Source organism: Etheostoma spectabile, chromosome 4, assembly GCF_008692095.1.
Source record: "Etheostoma spectabile isolate EspeVRDwgs_2016 chromosome 4, UIUC_Espe_1.0, whole genome shotgun sequence".
Lineage (NCBI taxonomy): Eukaryota > Metazoa > Chordata > Actinopteri > Perciformes > Percidae > Etheostoma > Etheostoma spectabile.
The window spans coordinates 19,333,321-19,357,789 of record NC_045736.1 but is presented as its reverse complement, the minus strand read 5'-3'; the positions used below and the strand labels follow the sequence as shown (position 1 = coordinate 19,357,789).

At 40.8% G+C, this 24,469-nt stretch overlaps 1 protein-coding gene, 1 long non-coding RNA gene and 1 other non-coding gene across 4 annotated transcripts in view; 2 read left to right on the top strand and 1 right to left on the bottom strand.

The window, feature by feature from the left end:
- LOC116688438 (uncharacterized) overlaps nt 1-11,330 on the bottom strand; it is a 466,907-nt gene extending 455,577 nt beyond the window's left edge. Inside the window, exons 1-2 of the long non-coding RNA XR_004331777.1 lie at nt 11,256-11,330; nt 2,802-2,807 (exon numbers count right to left, since the gene is read on the bottom strand). This is a non-coding gene — a long non-coding RNA (uncharacterized LOC116688438). The remainder of the gene's footprint in view (nt 1-2,801; nt 2,808-11,255) is intronic.
- On the top strand, nt 1,242-20,847 carry LOC116688375 (G-protein coupled receptor 22). 2 transcript variants are annotated; one of them, XM_032514394.1, is made up of 2 exons: nt 1,242-1,668; nt 16,991-20,847. In XM_032514394.1, the coding sequence occupies exon 2, from the start codon at nt 17,111-17,113 to the stop codon at nt 18,800-18,802; it is 1,692 nt and encodes a 563-aa protein (XP_032370285.1). In that variant the 5' UTR covers nt 1,242-1,668; nt 16,991-17,110; the 3' UTR covers nt 18,803-20,847. The 2 variants fall into 2 exon arrangements, with proteins under 2 accessions (XP_032370285.1, XP_032370287.1); XM_032514396.1 differs by lacking the exon at nt 1,242-1,668 and adding an exon at nt 10,254-10,418.
- A 3,063-nt stretch (nt 20,848-23,910) lies between these two features.
- trnaf-gaa (transfer RNA phenylalanine (anticodon GAA)) lies at nt 23,911-23,983 on the top strand. The gene has a single exon. It is a non-coding gene; the product is annotated as a tRNA-Phe (tRNA).
- Nucleotides 23,984-24,469: the final 486 nt, after the last annotated feature.

Here is a 24,469-nt window from a genome sequence, read left to right as displayed (position 1 = left end):
AACAATGCAAAAAGAAAACCTTGAAAAAAAGATGTGATGCAAAAAGAAAATCAGAAAAACAAAACAATCAAGATGGAATATAAAAACCAATGGAGTGGGTGATGGGTAGAGGTGCATGAGGGCGTTCATTGTTTTTTATTTAGTTTTAGAGGCATGTTTCTTGTTCAAGATTAAATAAACAGCATTTATTCCAGCATCTGTTTATTACCATGAAAGGGGTCAAACATAAAACTTCAGATGCAGGTGTAACAGGTTTTAGGAACCAATTACCAATTCAAAATAAGTTTAATATTCTGAGTTTTTTGTTGTTGTTGTTGTTGTTGTTTTTTACATGCATTTGGGAAAAACAAACATAAAAGTTCTAAAGGAAGATTCCTTTTTTAAGTGTTAGCACACAATGGGAATTTCTGAACAATGAGCAGCTAACAGCAGCTTGCCAGGACTCTCCTCAGAGACCCCAGGTGTTCCCACCTTTTATCTATATCTCCCTCTGTGTTTATCTCACATATTCACCAGCACAGTAATTCACACTACTCGCTAAAACAACCGTCTGTGAATCAGCATGAGAGTTGCAGTGACGGTGACCTCATATTTATTGTGTGCCCAAGGTCACAAATGTAAGAGTCTGTGACCTTGATCCCTGCACACAGCTCATGGTGACGGAGAGATCACAGAGGGATGGTAATACCGCAGATGGAAGGATGCCTATATACAATGATAAATGATTATCGCAGGTGAAATATGGCAATGAAGTTGCCACATTAAAATTTAGAGCCTGATATGAGGGCAGACACTCACTGTACAGCACCAAGTGTGCAGCAAAGCATAGACAGAAGCCTTCACATGCCCTCTCCATGTGGGAAGGGGGGGCGGGCTAACGATAATATTATCGAGTCTAGCTAAATCCAGTCATTTTCCTTTGAGAGAGAGCTGAAGTGTGTGTAATATGTTTTGAGAAAGAGAGAGAGAGAGAAAGGGAGGGAGAAGCAAGTAAGACTTACGAGAGAGGAGCGTTTACCCTTGAGGAATCTCAGGTCGTCCTTGTGGACGAAGGCTACCCATCTCTCTCACACACACACACACACACACACACACACACACACACACACACACACACACACACACACACACACACACACACACACGCGCCACACCACCCCAGCCCCCCACTCCTCCTCACGCATCCCTGTCTCCTCCCCCTTCCAACAACAAAAAAACCTTTCCTCTCCTCCCCACCTCCCTCCCTCCTGCGCTTGCAGATCACCGTATTGGTCGCTGGAATGGAGCAACCGCGCTCAAGTGAGCGGTTAGCGCATAATCATGCGTTTGGCCGGTCCGTGAGTGGGATGCTGTACAAGTCCTCTGCTTAAAAGTGGACATGTGTAGCGCGTCGTGTTAAGTAGGGAATACAAAAATAAAAAGCCCATCACTGGGATATTACCTGATTTGTGAACCACTGCTGCGCTTTGCATCTGCAGTCTTGGAGGGTACCCCCCTCCCGCTGTAATATTTATGACAAAACAGAGGCAAATTATTCTGGTCACGTTTTTGCCTGACAGCCGGATGTCCTAGAGACTCCTGGAGTGACTCGGGGTCCAGTGTTAGAAATTGCGCAGCGCACCGACACCTGCAGTACGATGTAAAGGGATTTCCCCACTCACCAAACTGGTAAGTTTAACACTCGACTACAGCGCTTCTTCTAATAAGACTCAAATGTTTATATTTAGGCCTAATAATAAGTAAAATCATGATTTTGATGTCTTCACGAATGCAATATGTGAGAATTAATTTAAAATGAGACAGTTGGATTTGTAAGGGATCAAAAGGGACAGTCTTCTGCAAAAATGAAACCAATGGTGGGATGTCTAGTGGAGGGACAAGACAGTCCAAACCTGTTTTGATTCCGGACTGGAGGCGACCATAACAAATCACCTCATTATCAGAGCAGCACTTATGAGGGGTATGAAAACTGCCTCGGGACATGTCACAGACTGGTTTTAATCGCTTTTTTGCATTTTAGGACATTAAGTGATTACCTGTAGGGCAAACAAAATCCTTCTATTTGGGCTTTTTTTTTTTATTCTGTGCTGCAACAATTTGACTATTGTCACAGAGAGGGAAACAAAATCTAATATGCTAGAAAAATAGACCTGCAGTGATTTGATTTGATTCAAGTGGGCTTATAGTAATTGTGTTGGATGTGTCCCATTTTCTATGCAACCATAGTGATTGTTGATTTGTTTCAGTGACAACAATGCGCCACGCTTGACATGAAGGTGGCCCGTTTGATCGTTTGTAATAGCAATGGCTCAGTTCACCAACTACATTTAAATATAACATGTTTCCATAGTGAACATTATTTGTTGATCTTGAACTGGCATAGCCCCATGAGACCAGGACCTCATTTTTCCACCTTCATTAGAAAGAGTCAAAACAGTCAAAAATCGAAAGGGAAAAAATTGTCTTCTTACTTTTACTTCTGCTTTTAGGTGAATTTAATATAATATTCAATATAATAAATATTATTGTTCACACAGTAGCAAAGTGTTGGTAAAGCTCTATTTTTACGGTGTATGGTTTTAAAATCTACAAATTCTTGGCCACTGAATTATTTGTAATCCAGCCCTGTTTTGCCATGTGTTTGAATATGGAGCAGTCTGCTCTCTTGTTGATGAGATGTGAAATGGGAGCATGTGTGATTTGAAGGTGGTGGTGGAGTGGTGATGGGTTTCTCCCTGCTGAATACTAAAGCAACATATTCTCCAGTTAAGGCTCCAGTGCCACTTAGTTTAATGTCAAACTGCTGTCTGTTTGCATTAGTTCAAAGTGCTTTTCCTTTCCAATTACAAATCAAATTCTTGGGATCAAGCGCTGCCAAATGTTTTGCCTACTGGCACAAGGTTTTTGTCATGAAAGATTTTAACATTACGTATTAATAGTAATTTTTTGTTTGCTCACATTACTTTTGTGTTCCCACATCACTGAGTTCCCCTGCAACACATTCTCACACATTGCTTTCCCACGTTCACATACCTTTTGAATTCACCGATTTATTTTAGGCTATTGTCTTGTAACACCCAGTATGCCACAATGTGTGGCAAAATATTGAAATTTACTTTCAACTTGGCTAAAAATTCTGGTGCAGTGTCAGTTCTTCTCAAGTGTGGTTGTGTAGGCCAATTTGTGAACAACTGGCAGGTTTTAGAGGCTTTCTCAAAATAAAGAAATACTATAATCTGCAGGATGTAAATTAAATGTTGGCAGTGTTGAGGATGCCATTGTAAGGTAACACAACCATATTTTCTCTTCATAAACTTATCAAACAATCAGTCTTTTTAACTTAAGGTAAGTAATGAACTTTTTTGATAAGACTGCAAACATGAATAAGATAAAAAAAAAAAAAAAAAAAAACTTAAAGAGTAAGTTAAATCCAATCCAATCCAAACCAATCCAGTCCAACTTTATGTGTAAAGCACATTTAAAACAACCAGGTTGACCAATGTGCTGGACATTGGCATGTATAAATACGCGAACAACAAAACAAACATCTAAAAAAAAACATCTAAAGTTAAAGTTATAGTCCTGTATCTTCTCTATGATGTTTTCTTGCTGTATGTGTGTTTCTTTTCCATGTAGAATCCCAGAGGGATAATTGTTTTAACATATTCCCATTTCCATTCACTCTCATGGTGGCAGCCAGTGTGCTTTGTTGCATGTGGTCCATTGCATGTTTGCGTCTGTGCGTGTATTTATAGAGAAGCTTTGATGCTGCTGGTTGGGAAATATTTCACCACGTGTCACTATCCTGCTAGATGCCGCAGCGTAGTTGAGGGAAGCTGTCATATTTTTCTTTCAGCGTGATGACATAGACTACTGTATTCTCTAATCTGATGAGTCTTTTTTACCTTTTACATAACAGCGCTGGAGAGGAGATGGTCAGAGGTTATTATGGGACAACAACAGTTCGGAAAAAGCACATAAGATTTATGTAAGAGCTGCTCTACTTTCATTAAAAGGCTCTAACAAAGCTTCTGTCCCGGTTGGATTTGTTTTGAATATCCTTTAATAACTTAAGGAATCTTTAGGTTTATATAAAGGTTTATATTTCCACACATTTTGAAGAGCTGAGAACAGTAATGTTGTAACACAGATAGTCCCAAAAGGTTATTATTTTATACTGACAATTCAAGTGTTTTATTGTATGTTCTATATCTAGACTGTGCATGGCAGATGGTGAATGAGCTTGTGCAAAATGTCACAGCAGTAACTATAAACAATCCCATTTACTGCTGTAAAATCCTCCAGCAAAAGGCTTTCATAGCAGCAGTATCAGAGTACAATACAACTGTATTTAAGGACTATATTTGCATTTTTGTATTAATAATAATATTCTTGAATGGATTGGCAACATCCTATTCTAATTGTCATAGTTGATCCAAGCCATAGAAACAAGTTGTCAAACCCAGTCTCTGAACTAACAACAGAATTGAAGTCAAAACATGATAAAGATGCCTTACACGAGTTGTATACTGGCGGCTGAGGTTGCTCATCCTTCTTGTCAGCGTGCTCATGTACACCATGTGAAATTAAAAGCACGCTGCACTTAATTCCCTAACGTAACAACAGTAAATAACAATGTTCCTCAAAGTACGTGAGTGTAGGGAAACATAGAGGGGGAGCAGATCTCAGCACCAGACAAGAGAAAAGCAGAAGGATATTGTAGGGGAAAAAATGAGACGCATGAAGAGCAAATAGAGAGAAGAGATGGAACATTAACTTGTTATAAGAGCAGAGTGGAGTGAACATAGACTATCAAGAGGTGGGAGACAGGGGCAACATGGAAGAGAAGACCCCCACACAAAGACACATTTATTGGATATTTTGGTATGTTTTGTATAATGACACATGTATTTTCATACATAAGTTGGAATCTGACAGACATTAGGTGCATGTGTAAGTTAGGTTTATTTGACACCTGTATGTATTGAGTGTGTGTCTCATATACTTTGGCTCTCCTGGTTTAACCTCTTCAAACGGGAATAGAAAATAAATCCCTGACTCTTCCCTCACTCAGGTTAGACCTCTGTTTGTCATTATGGTGTGAGAGCACAGATGCCTGCAGTGATGCTCTCCGCTATTGGTCAATGGTGTCCTGCTGCAAGAGATAAATGGCATTAATCAAGCTCTAATTGCCTTCTGGAGTGAAATAGCTTAATCACTTTAACCTGTTGCAGACAACGTCAGTCTTTTTTTCTAGTACCTCATCAGTTTCACTTACTCCTTTGCTCTTATTCAATTTTCTTCAAATCCATTTTTCTAGTTTTATGACCTCTTTAACTGATCTCCACTTCACTAGAGACCGATCTGAGCTTGAGTCTGTTTCAGATACTAAAAAAAAAAAGGTACATAGAGAGATTCCTGTCTCTGCAGGCACTGATCTGCTGAAGAAAGGTTTGATTGAATTCAAGCTGAAGGTGAACACTACAAGAATGCACAATTCCTGAATTGCTGTTTCACTGTCTTGTTAAAGCAGCCTGTCCTCACCCAGAAAACGACCATATGAGTCGATTGTACAAGCAGCTCACAACAACTGACAATTATGTTTCTCGTTAGGCGGGGAACTCTTGTGTCTGTAGTAATTATCAAAAGCAAGGGACTTTACTCAGGAGACTGGGGTGTGTGTCCCACATGAAACTAAAAGTCAAATGTCATTTTGAAATTAACCATGTTTTACAGACCTTAGTCTCGGATGCAACAAAGTCTGTGACTAATAATTTTAATGGTTTTACGTGAAACATTTGAAGCCAATCCCTGATGTTTTACGTACCCTGGAGTATTTTTATTGCCTAAACTTAACAAGTTCTGTTTCACGTTTACAAGGTGTTTAAAAAACTGAGGCTGTTACTTTAAATAGAACTACGGTCACATAATTACGGTCACATGATTAAACTGCCACTTTGCGGCAATAAATAGAACGGTCATATGTGTCTTTTTGGGAGTCTTTGGATATCGATCTGTAATGCTGTTTAGGTATAAGGATGTGTTAAATGCATGTTTTAGAGTTTTTGGCCACTAGTAGCACTATGGAGCAATATTTTAATGAGGGGTCCCCATTTTTTTTCTTCCTTTTGTGCACACGGATATGTAGGGGTCCAACACAATACACAGTCCTACCAATGGCCTCACACTATTCTGCTGGATGTAATGTGCCAAGAAACTTAGCAATGTAACAACAAAGGCAGGGAAGAAGAAAACTGATGGCAAGTAAACATGGATTTCAACAGCGCAGATTTTAAATTTGCAAACGTTCTATGAAAAAGGAAATTAATTCTACACATTTGTTAGGCCTCAAGCATACAAAAATGCATTTCACTAATTTAGTTACAAGAAAAGTCCACATGGAACCTTTCATGTTTCCATCTGGTGAAGGAAGATAATCAAAGCAACTGCACATTTTACTCCAAATATTTTTTTTTTTTTACGGGGAATATATAATATATATTTGTCTGGGTAGTCTGCTCTGTATTTTCTCTGCACAAATGGCGTGACCAACAGGCATAGTTCAATTGACTCTGCACACAATTGGATAGTCCTTCAACCAATCAGACCAACGATCCGGGTAACATAGAAGCGGCAGCGGCATCAACGGGTTGCTGCTCTTCGGTGGCGTTCAGTGGACGCAATGTTGAATGTAAACAATAAGCTGCTTAGTTGCTTCTCTATTGTCATCGTGTTAAACCAACCAATAGCGCACCAGGTAGATAAGCCAGTTTGTAATTGGTTCCCGCTAAATTGTGAACTGAAGCAGGAAAATTAAACGTACAGGTTTCCAGACCGAGCTGGAGGTATTTAATCGTAGCTCCCATGGCGCCATTTTAATGCTACAAAGCCATCACCTGCAGTTAGCATCCCATTGACTGCCATTTATTTTGGCACCACTTTGACAGGAAATAACTTTACATCTGAATTGTTTCAAGACTCTATTTGTGCATTGTTTAATTCTAAAGAAACACGACAATGTGTAAAAGGCTCCATCACCTTATGATTGGGTGGCACTAGCTCAGTTCATAGGGAGTTGGGTTGGGACTGCAGGGTTGCTGGTTCAAGTCCCCGTTTGGACCAGAGTGTGGACTGGAAGCTGAAGAGATACCAGTTCACCAGCCAAGGTGCTTTTGAGCAAGGCACCGAACCGCCACTCAGGGTGCCCACTCACTCTGACAACTCTCCAATAGTGCATGTAAAGGACCTGAGCATGTGTGTCTAGGGTGTAATAACATGGTGTTAATTGTAATTTCCCCATAGGGGATAAATAAAGACTATAAATAATGGCTCCGTAGCAGACGTTTTTTTAAAAATAGGCTAATGATTGTGTCATAATCACACTGTCGCATAGTCGACAAATCACCGTATTGCCAGGAGAAGCTTGCAGACAGTTTGGACTTCCATTAGCTGTTTAGGTTTAATTACTAATATTAACTAGCATGTTGGTTAGCAGTAATCAGCCTGTGCCTATGTTATCTCCTAACATATACCTACCCTCTCCGTCTCTAGTGATTGGGAGTGATTGAGATTTCTTTTGGCACAGCTACCAGAAGACTAACAACTTTCAGACACGTTGCCCATGTCACAAGTATATTGTGGAGCTCAGTTGGAGGCTGCGCAGTAACGACTAGCCACCACGCGAAAAGTGCTTCTATTTTCATTCACTGGTCTCTGTCCAGAACAACGGGATCTGTTGGTCCATTTCTTTGAATGTCTATGGGTTAAATCAGAACGTCGGCAGAGTGGGCGGGGTTTACCCAGTCTACGAGCATAGTGTAATAAAAAAGGTTCCAAGATAAGTAGTAGTTTACCCCAAAATCCAGCCATACCTATGTTATGTACTCTAACTTAAAATAGTAACCTTTGACAATTTCTGCCTCTTTTTAGGTGTCAGGAGTGAAAATGAATTGTCCTCAACATTTGCTGTGTTGTGGTTTCAGAACGATGAAGACGGTTGGAGAACAATTGGATAAAAAATAAGGGATGCATGCTCTACAGGATGATTGTTTTCCTTGGCAACTATTTTGTTTTCTTAATTAATGTACAGATTTGTAACAAATATCTTGAAAACAGTGCATTTAGCTGTTGTTAATGGAAATAATATCTTTCCCCTCAGGTCTGGGCCCTGTTGTTGGAGCATCTTAAACTGAGGGATTTGACAGTAAATTGAGTGCATGTAAATATATAACAATTTTTATAATTTTTATAATTTTTATAATTTTAATATCTTTTCATTCAGAGCTTTTTTACATTCTGCATTCTTTTAGACTTGTTTAGTATGTGGGAATTCTGGAAATGAACTTTCCATATAATTATAACACCTAACTGGACCCTACACTTCCTGTATTGCAACTCAATAGCTTGCATTGGGTTCACCTTCCCACGTCTTTCAAACTCCTGTTAAAAGTCTCAAGCCCAATTTGAGGCAACTCGGATTATATCATTAGTGCTTTTTTCCTCAAATGTTGTAAAGCTTTCTCCAGAACCACAGTAGACACCACAATAGTAATTTTACACCCTGAGTAATACTCCTTATAACGTAAACTGATGTTCAAGTTAGATTGGCGGGAGTGCACCCTTTAACTGTAAAATAAAATGAAACATCCACCATTATGAGTAAACTCCCCTGATTGTGAGCATGTGTCAAAGATTTTTCTTACTAATGAAGATCAGAGCAGCATTAAGCCACCACAGACCTTCCACTGTGACTTGACGATTTATTAACAACACTACAACTCAAATCAGCGTACTTGCTACTTGACTGCATTCGGACAATCCATTAACTCCTAATGACAAGAGTTGTTGAAATGGAGAGCTGGAAGGAGACATTGCTAATCATATCCAATCACTTCAGAACACATAAGGAATGTACAAGTAATTACTGGTACAATAGAAATATGATGGACACTGTTATATGTCTCCAATTTATTTTTTTATTTTCTTACCATCATTATTCCCAATCATTGCTATTCTGTTGGATGGGCCAGTAAACAGCCTTCCAAAGCGCTGATTTACGTAACAGTCTCCACTTTCTCTGACTCAGTTTCACTTCATTTTGCCAGCTTTCACACTCAACTTTGATTTCTTCTTGTTTCAAAGAACTGTGATTGCACGGTAGCCTTGATTAGTGCTTATTAAGGTGGTGCTTGTAATAGCACAATTACAGCCTTGGAGCATATATAGGATACCAAGAAGTGTATTTAATGAATTTGTGGAGCCAAATGAAATCCATTGACATGCTGTCAGGTAATAATGATGACTCATATCCTGTGAACCAGAGCTGTGGAGTCCAAGGTCTTCTTTCTGTACAGAACTGTTTCTATAGATGGAACAGGCTGCAATATTAACCTGCCTACTATAGCGTTTTTATTGACATTCTGCTAGTAGCCTGTCGCTATTGTGGGATGATAGTGACTAGACAGGGACATTTGAGTCTTTATCAGTTATCTCTGATGTGGTGACAGCAATCTGTAAGCAGTATACTTCCATTTTAATTTTCAAAATCACAGAACAGTCTGTCCAGATGATCTGGCGGGATTACACAGCGATAATGCATAGTGTAAAAGCAAAGAGGCATGTGCTGGTTGTAAGATGGATGGTGAGGGGAGGTGCGGCAGCGCAGCTGGGACTTTTCAAAAGAGAGATGGACAGAGGTAGTGAGCAAGGAACAAACATTCCCCTCAAGCGAGCACACAAATCAGCATCCATCTACACACCCCTAAGCCTCCCTCCCATCCATCACTAGCTCACTGCACCTACCTCTCGTTTTTATCTTACCTCCCGTTACGACCGTCCCTTTCCCCCTAACTTGTCTCAGGCATAAGTGCGGATGGGATTCAGCAGTTTCTTAAGCACACAGGATGTCATTCACCTCAGATGGCAATCCATCTTCCACTGTATCTGCAGGGAGCATGCGAGCAGGGAGCGCATGCAGAGACACGGGCTGGCGGTGGGTGGCTGTGTGGGCGGATGGCAGTTACATTGTGGAATACATGATGTGCTTGTGTGTCTTCAGCAAGCTTGGCAGGAGTTATAACAAAAAATATTTTTATTGTACAGTGTTAAGTGTTGCTTGAGAGTTACACTCACATTCAAACTGTATTTCACCTGAAGTTCTTAAAACTGTCCTGATCAGAAACATATCAGATGGGGTGGGATGTTGTTGCTCTAACTGAGCGGGTTGTGTCTTTTGCCTGTCCAGGCTGATTTGCTGGGAGCCTGCCAAGGATGCTGCTGCCCAGCTGATGGTTGCTCGCTGTTAGCGCCGCTGGATGAATCGAGTGGGAAAATGAAGCCTTTGATCGATTGTCTCACTGCGGACGTTAGGAATACCTAAGACAGCCATGAGTCAGCGGGCTGCATGCGCCACCATCCTGGTTGATTTTTCTCGTTTCCCTCTTTTTCTCCTTCATTCACCTTTCCCGTCTCTCTCCTCTAAATTTCCCTTTTTTCCCTAAATGTCAAGGAGCAAATACCCCTTTCTAGTTTTCCTGTTTTGTACTGACATTTTCCTGTTTTAAAGGAAAAATCCATCAAAGAAAAAACATAAGAATTTTTCTACAGATAGTAGCCTAAACAAACCACAATACATTGCAGGTATATACTTACAGCTTTGTGGGTCTGTAGTCAGATACAAAGCCCTCTTGTAAACGTCTTTTTTTCTTATCTGAACAACCAAGCACTGCTTCCTACTACTACTGCATTTTTTACAATCTCATTTTTGGAGAGAAAAAAAATCTACTTTGATTGTTTTCCTGGTGTAAACAGCACTGCTGATCACCGTCTCTGAGGTGGATTTGCAGAGCCTTACGGAACAGCTGGATCATTTCCAACTGCTGAATATAACCCCCAGCAGCATGGTAAATGGTAAAAATAAGAACTCCTGCCAACAGGGCAGAATTAAAACTCAAAGAAATCCAGTGTGCTGTACTAGACAAGACTTTTCAGATAACATTAGCTGACCTTAAACATCAGTTTATGGAATTCTGAGCTGCCTATCTGTCATTCTTAAGCGGTCCTGCTTCCTTTTTAAGCTATTATACTTATTTTGTCTTACCTACAGCCAGGGGCGATTCTAGGATCAGACCTTTAGGGGGGCTCAGCTCTAATGAGAATGTGACACAGATGTAGTGCCTGGCAAAAGTGTTAACCCCCCCCCGCTAAACATCAGTTCATTAACAACATCAGTTAACGTTTTTTGACACTATTAACACTATGATGGAACTAAACCTGACACTTTATAAGTCACTGTAAATTACCAATTTGACACAATGTTCTGACATTCAGCAATTTTAGTTGCCTACGTATCACGTATCACGTATGTGATTTTGTCACAATAGTATTGTGGCAGTTGTATTTTGTTTCTGTCATATTGTTTTCTTTTATATGGGGTCTTGTGCAATTTATACAGAATTATCTGTTTTTATTATTCAGGTTTTATATACTTGGTTATCAATTGACAGGGGAGGGTCATTGGTTACTTGTGCATTGTCTGCAATGTAGGGTGGATTGTATGTTGTATGTGTATGTAAAGTCTGTGTTTAGTGATGTTTACAGCAGCATAATGTAGTACTGATGCCCAAGACAAATTTCCCTCAGGGGACAATAAAGTTATCTTGATCTTGATCTTGATCTTGATCAATTTGGGTTCTGATCTGAGCCATGAAATTATCAACTTCTTCTCTGGGGACTACCAATGTTAAACTTCACAACCAACCACACTCCTGCTCTCCCTCTGACAGATTAGATTAGAGACTAAGCCAAAGTAGGGAGTCTGGCATAACCACCTCCGATTTGCCAACACTACGATTCGGTTGACCCTTTCCTTGACTGGGTTAAAGGTGCATAGCATTGGCTACAGCAATACAGGATATTAAACCTGTTTCAAGTCCTTTGAACCTATTTGAATTGTTTGTCCTCTGTCACTAACACACTAAGTTCGCGAAATCTATCTTGAAGTACTAAATTAGTTTTTTGAATAATTGCAAAACAAATTATTTGTTTTTATTATTATAATTTTTTACGGGGTTGAGATGAGCCCCCTTAAAAAGGGTCAAAAATTGCCAATGCCTGCAGCCATACTAAAATGGTCACAGAGTCTTATAACAACGAATTAGCTAATCCTACTACCTACATATACATACCTACAGCCTACAACATAACAACGGACAGCAGTCTGACACAAAGGGACAGAGTTCATAAACCTTTTCTGCCTCATTTCGGACGTCCCAGGAAACGTGTGTGTGTGTGTGTGTGTGTGTGTGTGTGTGTGCTGTTTATCAAAGCGGTGCTCTTGCCTGGAATTGTAGTTTTCATCTGAGGTGAATCTTGTGTGATCTGCTGTATTTCATTCTTCGTCATGACGTCATCACCTACACTGTTGGATGTTGCCCATCCATCTTCTTCTGACATGTTCTCTCAATGTAGTTATGTTGTGTTTCATTTTCCCCTATATATAAATATATATTTTGGTGAAAATAAAAGAGAGAAACAACTTTTCACAGGGTCTGCTTGAACATTTACCCTCTGAAATTGTGGAAACAGGCTAGAAAACCTGTCATATACTATCCAACACCTATAATAACCCTGACAACAGGCTTCAGGAAGGTGTGCAGTTTAGGACACCGTCACATTTTTGTTGTTGTTTAGAACAAAGCACAGAATAACACAGTAATTAAGACACCAAATTAGATTACATACAGTGAGGCTCAAAAGTTTGGGCACCCCAGGTAAAAAATTGTATTAATGTGCATAAAGAAGCCAAGAAAAGATGGAAAAATCTCCAAAAGGCATTAAATGACAAATCAGACATTTGTTTAATATGTCACAAAAAGTTAGATTTTATTTCCATTATTTACACTTTCAAAATAACAAGAAAAAAATGGCGTCCGCAAACGTTTGGGAACCCTGCAGAGTTAATACCGTGTACTGCTCCCTTTAGCAAGTATCACAGCTTGGGAACGCTTCTTGTAGCCAGCCAAGAATATTTCGATTCTTGTTTGAGGTATCTTCGCCCATTCTTCTTTCTAAAAGTCTTTCAGTTTTTGGAGATTTCTGGGCTGTCTGTCACGCACTTCTCTTTTAAGGTCTATCCATAGATTTTCAATGTTGAGGTCAGGAGATTGTGAAGGCCATGGCAAAAACTTTCATTTTACGCCTCTTGATGTAATCCACCATGGATTTTGAGTGTGCTTAGGATCATTGTCCATTTGTAGAAGCCATCCTCTCTTTAACTTCAGCTTTTTCACAGATGGCATCAAGTTAGCGTCCAAAATTTGCTGAAATTTTATTGAATCCCTTTTTCCTTCTACTCGTGAAATGTTCCCTGTGCCACTGGCTGCAATACAACCCCGAAGCAAGATTGATCCACCTCATGCTTAACAGTTGGACAGAGGTTCTTTTTATTAAATTCTGTGCCTTTTCTTCTCCAAATGTACCTTTGCTCATTCCGGCCAAAAAGTTCTATTTGAACCTCATCGGTCCACAGAACTTGTTTCCACAATGCATCAGGCTTGTCTCTATGTTCTGCCATTTCTTAATTACATTCCGAACAGGGGATATTGGCATCTGAAAACACTTTGCTATCTTCTTATAGCCTTCTCCTGCTTTGTAAGTGTCAACTATTTTCAGTTTATATTTTCTAGACAACTGCTTAAAAGAACCCATGGTGCTGATTGTTGGGGCAAGGTCAGATGAGTCTGGGCATTTAAAACCTTAAGATTGACATCACCTGGTTTTTCCAGACGATGACTGAGAACAATCCATGACGCTGTCAGGTCTCAGCTTTTCTTTTTACATGCTATAAACTCTGCAGGATGCCCAAACTTTTGCAGACGCCATTTTTTTGTTTTATTTTATTTTGAAAGTGTAAATGAAAAAAAATAAAACCTAACTTTTTGTGACATATTATACAAATGTCTTATCTGTCATTTGATGCCTTTTGGAGATTTTTCCATCTTTTCTTGGCTTCTTTATGCACATTAATACAAATTTTGACCTGGGGTGCTCAAACTTTCGAGCCCCACTGTATCCTGCAAAGCAAAAGTAAAATCTGTGGATGACAATTCTCATTAGAATCCACACTAAACCAACCAGACAAATTATTTAGCTTTCGAAATATGATAGTAAATGAAGGATGCACACATAAATTGTACAAGACCGGTGTGCAGCCTCAAATAAACCTGAGTATTTACAATTCCTCTGAAAGACACCAACACTAGGGATCATTAGAAAGTTCACCACCCTGCATACACATCTTAATTTTCTTCTTCCCCCCCCTCAATATGAATTCTAAAATAGTGTGACTGTTCCTGCCCGCAAGTCAGAGCCACAGCTGTTCAGGGCTTCTGACATTTTGTATTTCCCCCAAACCACATGCTTACACAGATTTGTTTTTCTACACTATTGTTTGTGGCTCTTTGTATCTCTTAACAGTTCATCCCACAGTACTGAGTATTCATTATCACACAACCCATGCATCACAGGACTGATAATGGCTTAGTATTTATCTTTGTCATAGAGTAACATAAATGCCTCTTGTCGAAAGTGATTCACCTTGCTCATTTTACCTGTACACAATCATCCCCTTGTATTTATTGGCAGGACTGTTGAGAGAAACGGATGATGGGCTGATGTTTGATGAGTCTGATCAGATCAGTGACTGCAGAATATCCTTTTTACTCTTGTCAAAAAAGAACAAATTCTTCTGTTTTTTTTCATATTATCTGTGAATATAATACGATTCAGAAAACAGTCAATCATGGTACGCTTACATTTCCTAAGTTAATTATCAGGTTTAACTTATATGGTAACACACAATTGAGTTCTTCTCCTGACATTAATTTACTGTAGTGCTTCAAACACATGCCACAAACGCATTTGCAAGAGATAGAATACACTGCTTTGTCAATGCTGTATTGACATGTATGTTGCCTCTTTGATTGGTGTAAGTGACTGACTGTCAAACATAAGAGGTTCCTTTGTTTGCTCTTTATTACCTTGGTGTCCACCATATTGAACAAAGACTGTAAAGACAATTGATGTTGATGGCATTATAAGGTCATAGCCCACTGAACTTTAAGAGGTAGACACTCAGTGTGAACAGTCTCAAACAGAGGGTGCATCTAAATACTTAGTATATTTCTTTTACTCGTAGGGCAATGTCTGTGATTATGCTGTAATTTCAGTATCCAGGCCAAATTTCCATTGTCAGTTGAATACTTTTTTGGACTGTTTTGGGGTAGGGAAATGTTGCAAGTACTAACGTTACATCCAACATTTAAAACACATAACCTTTGCTCATACAAATACTGTGACTTGTGTTCAAGTAAATTATCAAAACACATATTTAACTGCAGGTGGAATGGTTAGGTTTAGGAATTAATAGGGACAGAGAGAGTAAAACAAATTTGCTCACAACTATTTTGTGCAGTGTTTAAAATGAGACCTCAGGTCCCCGTGAGAGGTGGAGACAGGGAGTGTGGTTCTTCTTTTGCCCCAGGCTTGTTAAATTGGCAGATCAATGATACTTTAAATCAATGTTTCAGCATCACCGCAAACCCCATGAAACCCATTTGTGGATTAAGATGGACCACTGTTCCACACATAGTCCTCTTCTGCCAGCAGGTCCATTTCACATGATAAATGGTAGGAACTGTGAAATAATACAAAGGAAAAAGGGCAAACGAGAGGGTGAGAACTACAGGTGTGGCAGAGGTAAGGTTGACAGGAAAGGAGGCCAACAACGCCAGTCAGGACACAGCATAGCTCCTCGTTCAGTCGCGGGGAATATTTTTTTCTTACCGTATTTCAACCAGATATCTTGTATCTAATCAACCAACACTTTATATGATTCCTTACTAAGCACAGGAGAGCATCCAGTCAGCCATGAATAACATGATCTACATGCAAAGTAGTCTGTCTCAGCCAGTAAATGAAATGGGAACAGTGTAGGAAGGGATGTGAGGGATGTAGGAGAGCAGATGAGACCGAGGGGGTGTGGAGAGAAGATGCCAAGGGAGCTGGTCTTTCTCTGATAGCATTGTTTATGTGTCACTGTCTATGGATCATTGATCCATTCGTCTTTATTACGTCTCCCCATTATTCCCTTCTATTAACTGCTGCCACCCTCAGTTGGGGAACTGCTATGTGGACATGCACTGCACAGCCCACTAATGTCCCTGCCCCCTCTTCTTTTGGAGTTAGAGGCTGAGTGCTTGTGGAAAAAAAATTTAAATTAGCATTTATTGGATTAGTACAGGCATTAATGAATTTTCACAAGGTGGGTTGTCAATGGAGGAACAAGTCCGGGTATATCTTACTTTAGACAACATGTAGTCACTGCCATCTTAACAGTACAGGTGTAGTTGGTTTCTACATACCTTATTCTGCAAGTGTTGTTTCTCACCCATATGATGTATGTTGCATAATAATGAATCAAATATCCACCCACTCATGAGAAGCATGGTTACATCTTTGTAACAGAATCTAGCACAGTATATGAATTGTAAGCACCGTCGGAAAATAAATCCCCATTGGTTTGTAAAAATGTGTAGACTGTTCAGGGATCCTCCGCTGAGTCCCTGCTTAAAGCACTCATACTTGCAAATTTCCCCCAAGAGACTTACTGCTCCAATTCCTGTCTGAACTGTTACTATTGTCTATGAAAATCATGTTGTTGTCTAACTGTCTGAGATATAATTGGTCACCAACAGCAGGTTGAACTGCACCCCATGACTGTAATCGTCCGACAAAATCACTTTTACCTTGTTGCGTCAACTCACTGCTTCTTTTGACTTGTGAAATCTGACAAGTTTGACTTGTACTTTCTTTACAGCGTTATTTTTGAGTAAATATGAGACAAGCTGAGTGATAACTGCTCGATCTTTCTCTGCCCTCTGTCTGTCTTGCTACTCCTCTTCTCCTTTCTATGTCTATTTTGATTTCACAGAATCAAGGAACAGATCTGGCCATCATCCTCATCACTGTCTCGTTTGAGCCAGAAGAAAGACAGAGGATGGTCTGGCGTGTTTGCCGCTGTTGCTATGTGTGAAGGAGTGCTGTTGCGTCAATGGAGACCGAAGGCTATCGTGACCTCCTGGAGACCAGCGATGGTCAGGGGGTAGGCCTATTGGATGTAGGGGGCGAGGTGGGGGTGGAGGAGGGCTGGAGCACACCCTACCCCCTGGGCTTCCAGGTATCTTTGACCACTGTACTGATGTTGGAGCTGGTTTTGGGCTTCAGCAGCAACCTGACCGTACTTGTGCTCTACTGTGCTCAGTCCAACCTCGTGGATTCAGTCAGCAACCTGGTCACAGTCAACCTCCATGTGCTGGACATACTGGTCTGTCTACTGTGTCTGCCACTAACTGTGGCTGTGATCCTGCTGCCAGCTAATGAAAGTGGAGTTGGCAGCCTGGCCACGCTGTGCTGCTTTCATGAAGCCTGTGTCACATTCACCAGTGTGGCCACAGCAGTCAATGTTCTGGTGATCAGTTTGGACCGATATGACATCTCAGTGCGTCCGGCCAGTCGTCTACTGACCCCAAGGCGTGCAGCACTGCTCCTGGCCGCAGTGTGGGCTGTGTCTTTGGCTGTCTTTTTCCTGCCCTTCCTTGAGGGGGATTTCTTCTCTTCAAGGGTTGAGGACAGTGAGGATGAGGAGCTTGAAGTGCAAAACAATGTCTCTGAGCTCACCACTGGACGGACCCCTATTTTTTCCTCCATCTCTCCTTCCCCTTTACCCTCAACTCCTCCTTCCTCGCCTTCCCACCACCTGACTCCAGTATGGCAGAACAGGACACTGTTGTGCGTTGGGGGGCAGGGGTATTACACAGGCCTGGCTATGTATTACCACTTGTTACTCCAAGTGCCATGCTTCTTCATCGCTGTGGCCGTTATGTTGTTCACCTACTCCAGGATCCTGCAGGCCCTCAACATTCGCATAGGCTCCCACATGATGAGGGGTAAACGTGCAAAGGACTCCACTTGCAGGATACGCTGCAGGAGGAAGAGGACAAAGGACCTGAGCCTGCCCACAGAAGTAGCGTCCTCCAACCAGAACCAGAACCAGAACCTCAATCATCCTCCTCTCATCCCCTCCCCCTCCCCTACACCAACTTCGCCCCCACCACTCCCCTCCATGTCCCAAGTGATGTCTGACAGTGGAGCAACAGTCACTACTGTCAGCACTGCTGCCACCACCCCCATAGCCACCACGCCAGCCACCCCTGCTTCTCCAACCCCAGCTTCGGCCGCAACCCAGACCCACGCCACCTCACCACTGCCTGCCTCTACCATGGGTGTACAGGCCTCGGTTTCTGCCATCATTGCCTTGAGGCGGGCAGTGCGCAGGCACAGGGACCGCCGAGAACGTCAACGTCGGGTCCTAAAGATGTCCCTACTCATCATATCCACCTTCCTGGGCTGCTGGGCCCCTCTGTCTGCGGTCAATGTTTTGATCCTGTGTATGGGTCCCAGTGACGGCCTGGTGCGGCTGCGACTCTGCTTCTTGGCAATGGCTTATGGAACCACTATTTTTCATCCTCTGCTCTACGCTTTCACCAGGCAGAAGCTGCGCCGTGCTCTCAAAACACGTGTCAAAAAAAGGGTAGTTACCCTTCTGCAGGTGGACCCGGCTCCCAGTGGGGGGACAGTTATTCATAACTCCTGGGTGGAAGGAGGCCAGAGGAAAAGTCGCAAGCCACGGGTGGAGGCCAGTGATGGCACTGATCGATGCCTCACAGAGGCAGTGAGGGAATGAGGCTGGTCTGGTGTGTTTGCATTTGTGAGTGTATGGTTGTGAATTTGAAGAATTGTATGTATCTTACCAACTTGCTAGAGGTGGATCATGTGTATATTTGTGCACAGGTGTGAGAATACCAGTAAGTCTACAAAGGTCAGGACAAATCCTATGACCACTGGATTGATGCAAATGTGGAGGCAGGTGACTCCTGAGCTCTAATTAGAGCCTGCTTCCTGCTCTCCTTACACAGGCCCTCATTAGTCCAGTTTATGACTGACAAGGTGGCCGCTGAGTCTCCATGACAACACTGGCCAAGCATTATGACAACATCCCATGGATACTGGAAATACTGTGCATCCCACTTGTAGGATAAGGGTTAGACAACATAGAAAATCCATACATTACTGTTCCTGTGTGCAGTTTCAACTTGCATGTGCATGTACATATGCACACACACACACCACACCACACACACACACACACACACACACACACACACACACACATCTATATTTAGTCATTATCTGTGAAAGCACACCAATATCTACCTGCACAGATATTCTCAGTGAGTAAAAATATTTATTAATAATTTATCTTTCTTTCTCTCATTTGTTCATGCCTTAATTGAGTTATTAATGTATTCTCGTGGTGCTGAATGTCCTGCTGTATGTTTACAAACAATGTATCAGAGTAAAAGTGTTTGCACATACTGTATATGGCATAGCAAATTACTGTAATGGCAAATAAATACAAGCATTCAGATTTAAAGTTTACAGGCTCATGTGAAACTATCAGAAAACTGCAAAAAACTGATTCTAATATTTTCAAATTAAGCTAAAAGGCATGACTTTATTTTTTTTAATAAATTTTAAGAGTATTAGTCATGATGACCTATGCGAGGATGTGTGATTGTGTTTGTATGTGTGCATGTGTGCATGTATGCATATGTGTTTGCGTGTGCGGTTGTGCAAATGAACGACAAGCGTGTATGTGATTATGTGCAATAAATTATGAGAAAAGCAATGACCCCTAGGATGTCAACAAAGAGAATGTGAACAAAGAATTGATGGTTTTCTATTTATGGTTTACATTATTGGGAAAACAGAGAAGAAAGGGGATTCAATATTCTAAATAACAGCAAGAGGCCACTGGGCATAATTTAAAAGCAGAGTACTTGGAGCAATTGTAACCACACAGGCCACTGTAATACTACTGAAATTGTATCACTTCAGTTTTAAAGTGGAAGTCAAAGGGCAACATTTTGTGGAAACTTAAGTAAAACTGTCTGTAGTCACTGCAGGTAAACTAGCATCTTCTACCTGAGAAATCCCAACATGTGGCAAAAAAACTTCTGACATGGGACATCTGTTCATGTTAGCTGTTTGTTGCTCTGGAGGGCAGTGTCACTGCTTTTGGACAGCACTTTGAATGACTGCAGAGGCAGAAAGGCCTCTGTCAGCTTTTGGACTGAGTCCTGGACATGTAAGACAATATCTGCGTCGCTCTTTCTCCTCAGGGCTTCATGTCTCATTTCCCTACATGCTGGATATAAAACAATAAACCAGCCCTAAATCAACTGTTGTATTATGGGTGTTACAGTAGGTAAATTGTATGTTAATAAGTAGATAGAGTACACTTTAAACTTTATATGGGCTCTTGGAGAGCGTCTTTGGGATTTGGACTATCTCCTTCATCCTCACCCCTTTTACACTATTTGTGAGCCAGACAGAAGACAATTACTTGTGTATTCTTGTACATTTTTCAGGGATGTAAATATTGAAGTGTCTGTTTTGGGTTTTAGTCAAATTTGTTTTTCTTTGGATCACAATCATCTGCCGGACAGAAAATCAGCCATTGTGACTCTGAGTGAGTTGGAAAGTAACTGTAAAGAGAAGAAACTATGAGTGTATTTGTGTTAATACTGTATGTGTGTACACTGTACTGTACATTTATGACCATGTGTATAGATAAATACATAGTATTGTATTATTGATTTATAATATGTGTTATTGTATAGAACAGAGCAGAATCTGTATTAAAAAGATGATCTATCTAAGAATTGATCCATCTCAGTCTCAGTTCATACAAGATTTAGTTGGACAACAATATTGTTGTCTATTTGACTGGTCAGGAAATTGAATTACACTGGAAATTGCATTTTATACTATATCTGTGTGGATGCACTGTCTCTGCTAAAATACTAGAAAGAAAGAAAAATGTGGGTGTCTTCTTTTTTCATGAGCTTTTAGACACTTAACAGAATGGAGAAGTAAAATAAGTAGTACAGTTAATACAGAGGAAGAAATGATGTAGACTTTGAAGAAATGGCTTTTGCCCAACATTTAGACTAAATAACAAAAAAAACGTAATCCCCTTTTTGTACATGACATCTCTGATCATTTGACTGTTTAAGAATTCACATGAATCCAATATGTAAATGGAAAAATAAAATATGACCATTTTGTTATGCTTACATTATAAGTAAAAATCCTTTTACATAAATTGACAGTTTGTCAATGGGCTTCCATCACAGATATACTTCTACCGTCTTAAAGGAACTGCCTAAATTCATCCTGCTCAGTGTAGTTTGGGAAGCCCACCATCCCTCTTTCAAATCTGTCACTCCTTTTTCCAGCTGCCCTTCCCTTTCTACATCTCCTGGCTCTCTGATTCCTAAATTTAGAAACTCTGTCCCAGATACATGCAGTATTTAAGGCTGAGTGTAGTAAACCCTTGCTGTGTTGTGTAAACTGTGCTAATCATCAGTCCTAATGAAGATGAGACTTGTTAGTAGGTAAGCATCTGTCAAGGCAGTTTACTCTTTTGATGTCGACACTTCCTTTTTATTTAAAAAAAAAATCTGTGTGTGTTTGTGTGTTTGATGCCTTACTGATTTGTGCAGTCAACAACACCTTAGATTCCTACATTCTGCTTGATAATCTCATCATCAGTCCCTTCCGCTTTCACACCCTCATTTTCTCCCTTGGTTCTCTTTTTCTTTATTCCGCCGGCCTGCATCTCTGTCATCTCTTATCCCCGCTCAGGCCTTCCAGAACAAAGCAAGGAACAGCTGCAGTGTCTGTGAAGGAAGGAAAGTCACCTTGGGGGATGACAGTGGAACAAAAATGAAAGAGAAAGAGAGAGAGAGAGAGAGAGAGAGAGAGAGAGAGAGAGATGTATTGAGGGGAGATTAGGGGAGAAGAAGAGAAGAGAATGGAGGCATAGAAGCTGGCATCGGGACATATGACTAATAAAGGGACGGCACTGCATCAATGCAGAGCCCCATTAGAAAAATGAGAAAAACATAGTGCAGGATGATAAGATTAGCAAGCTATACTGTTTCTAGTACTGTAGGCCCAGAAGAGTCTTGCAGTTTTGCCCTACGTACAGTGAAAATGTCACATTTGGGTGTTGTCTACAAAACACACTGAATAGCCAACAAGTAAGTATTAATAGTCTCTCTTTTGTGATTTATGGCAAAACATACAACCAGAAACATACTGAGCCTGAGGTCAGTAATGACAATTACAGACATAGTTTTTACAAACATGAGAACTCACCACAGACACTTGCCTTGTCATGGACTCACGCCGGTGTGCCGCTGACAATGAGTAGAAACACAGGAATGGATCTTTTAACAAAAGGAAAATACTGATGTATGAAACTGCCAATAAGGCTTGATTAATTTACTTCTTAACTGAATGTGCCAGAATTCCAAATAGAAGAATTGTTCTGGCCCACTTTAAGCCTAACCCCTGGCCCTAATATGCTGTCAACCCTAACCCTAACCCTAACCCTAACCCTAGCCTAACCCCTGGCCCTAATATGCTGTCAACCCTAACCCTAACCCTAACCCTAACCCTAGCCTAACCCCTGGCCCTAATATGCTGTCAACCAAAGAATCAACCGCACAAAAAAGGTTGGAGAAAATAAAAGCTATGTGGCACTTGCTAAAAACAGGGTTTCGCGGCTCTAGCATCCATCCATCGGGCTACCGGTGATAAACATGCATATATAGAAATTAATACCTTGATATTTCACAGTGTGGGTTTCTGACCACTGGGTGTAGCCTAAACTAGCAAACTCTTCTTCACTTCCCTCAACGAGCACAATCGAATATCCTACAGGTCAAGAACATCTAACTCTGCCATTAAAACTTCTGTTTTAAGTTGCCCTACTAACCTAACTCTAACGTAACCACCATCAAAAATACCTCTGCTATTTAAATCCATGTTTTAACGTTACTTTATAAGATAAAGCCTACACACTTTAACAGTCAGTGGTTCCTGCAAAGAGGGTGGAACAGTATCAAACAACAGGTGTGCTACTCCCATGGATGTATGAGACCTACAATTGGCAGCTCCAGAGCTAAGACTGCCATGCATATAACACTACACAAACACATGGTAGATGCACGCCCAAGCTCTTGGTCTCTGCAGCTCACAACACAAATTCACGAGACCCTTTGGTAGACAAGGCCTAGGCCTATGTGACGCAAAGTAGGCTACAATTCCAGCAGTCAAATTACTTGAAGTGAAGAGAGGCATAATTAGCACAACGTAATTACATTGACAAATACTTGTTCAAGGAGCTTTCAACTCTAATAACGCTGGGTAGTATAGTGAATAAAAAACCTGCTATAGTTATTTTCAGAGGTCCACGGAATAATATGCCAACCAGTATGGCAAGCCATTTTAACACAACCAGCGTTATATGGCGACCAAATGGCGCCATCTTGTGTCCAAACTTAGCTAGAGCTAGTTGAACACGGCTACATGTAGGAGTTTGAATTTCTCCACTGGTATTCTCCACTGGCGTTGCTGCTTCGTCGCAAATTTGTTTTTTAGCTTTGCGTGGTATCGCTTTTTCTTCGAAAGCCAGGGTCCTGTTGAAAAATAAACCTTTGGCGGTTTCCACCATGGATAGCTAGCTACGTCCTGTCCTGTCCTGCCAGAGCCATAGAGTCTTTCTCTATCACTCTGGGTCCGGCTAGCTAGGTTGGCGTTAGTTCTTGGGAGAAAACCAGTCTAATGGAGAAAACATACTTTCAACGTTACAGAAAGTTAGAGAGACAACTAGCTTTGAAGTATTTCTATATGAAGTTATCGAAGCCCCGTTTTAGATGTGCCGAAATAGCTCAGTTGGGAGAGCGTTAGACTGAAGATCTAAAGGTCCCTGGTTCGATCCCGGGTTTCGGCAGGTGATGTGGAATCTTTTTTAATAACTTGACGTGACGCCATTTTAAAACACTGTTGGTAATTCACAAGACCTGCATAGACCATTTGGGATGGTGTTGCGTAAACAAAATATTCAAAGATAAATTTAACAAAGGTGATTTAAAATTATGATTAGCTGATATGATTTTTATATTATCATTACATGCAGGTGCAGGTTTTGCGTGCATGATTTGAATCTGTTAAGAAACAAAGCAAACAAAAGTAGGCCTATTACAGAAATAGTGGAATGATAAATAGGCTTACAGCATTTCCATCTGAAACGTGGTTGAGTAGAAGTACAATGCAGAAAATACTCAGGTAGGCCTGGGTTAGGTTTGGGTAAAACGCAGCATCTGGGATAACAGCTACGGGCACAAGTGGACCACTAATGTGGAAAGCCACTTAAAACACTGCTTAAAAAGCAGGTTTTGTTATCTAAAAGCAAATTAAAAGGGGGACAGGCAATTAA

Bases quoted from the DNA above. Each gene is read 5' to 3' on its own strand.
- LOC116688375 (XM_032514394.1), top strand. From the start codon at position 17,111: ATGGAGACCGAAGGCTATCGTGACCTCCTGGAGACCAGCGATGGTCAG.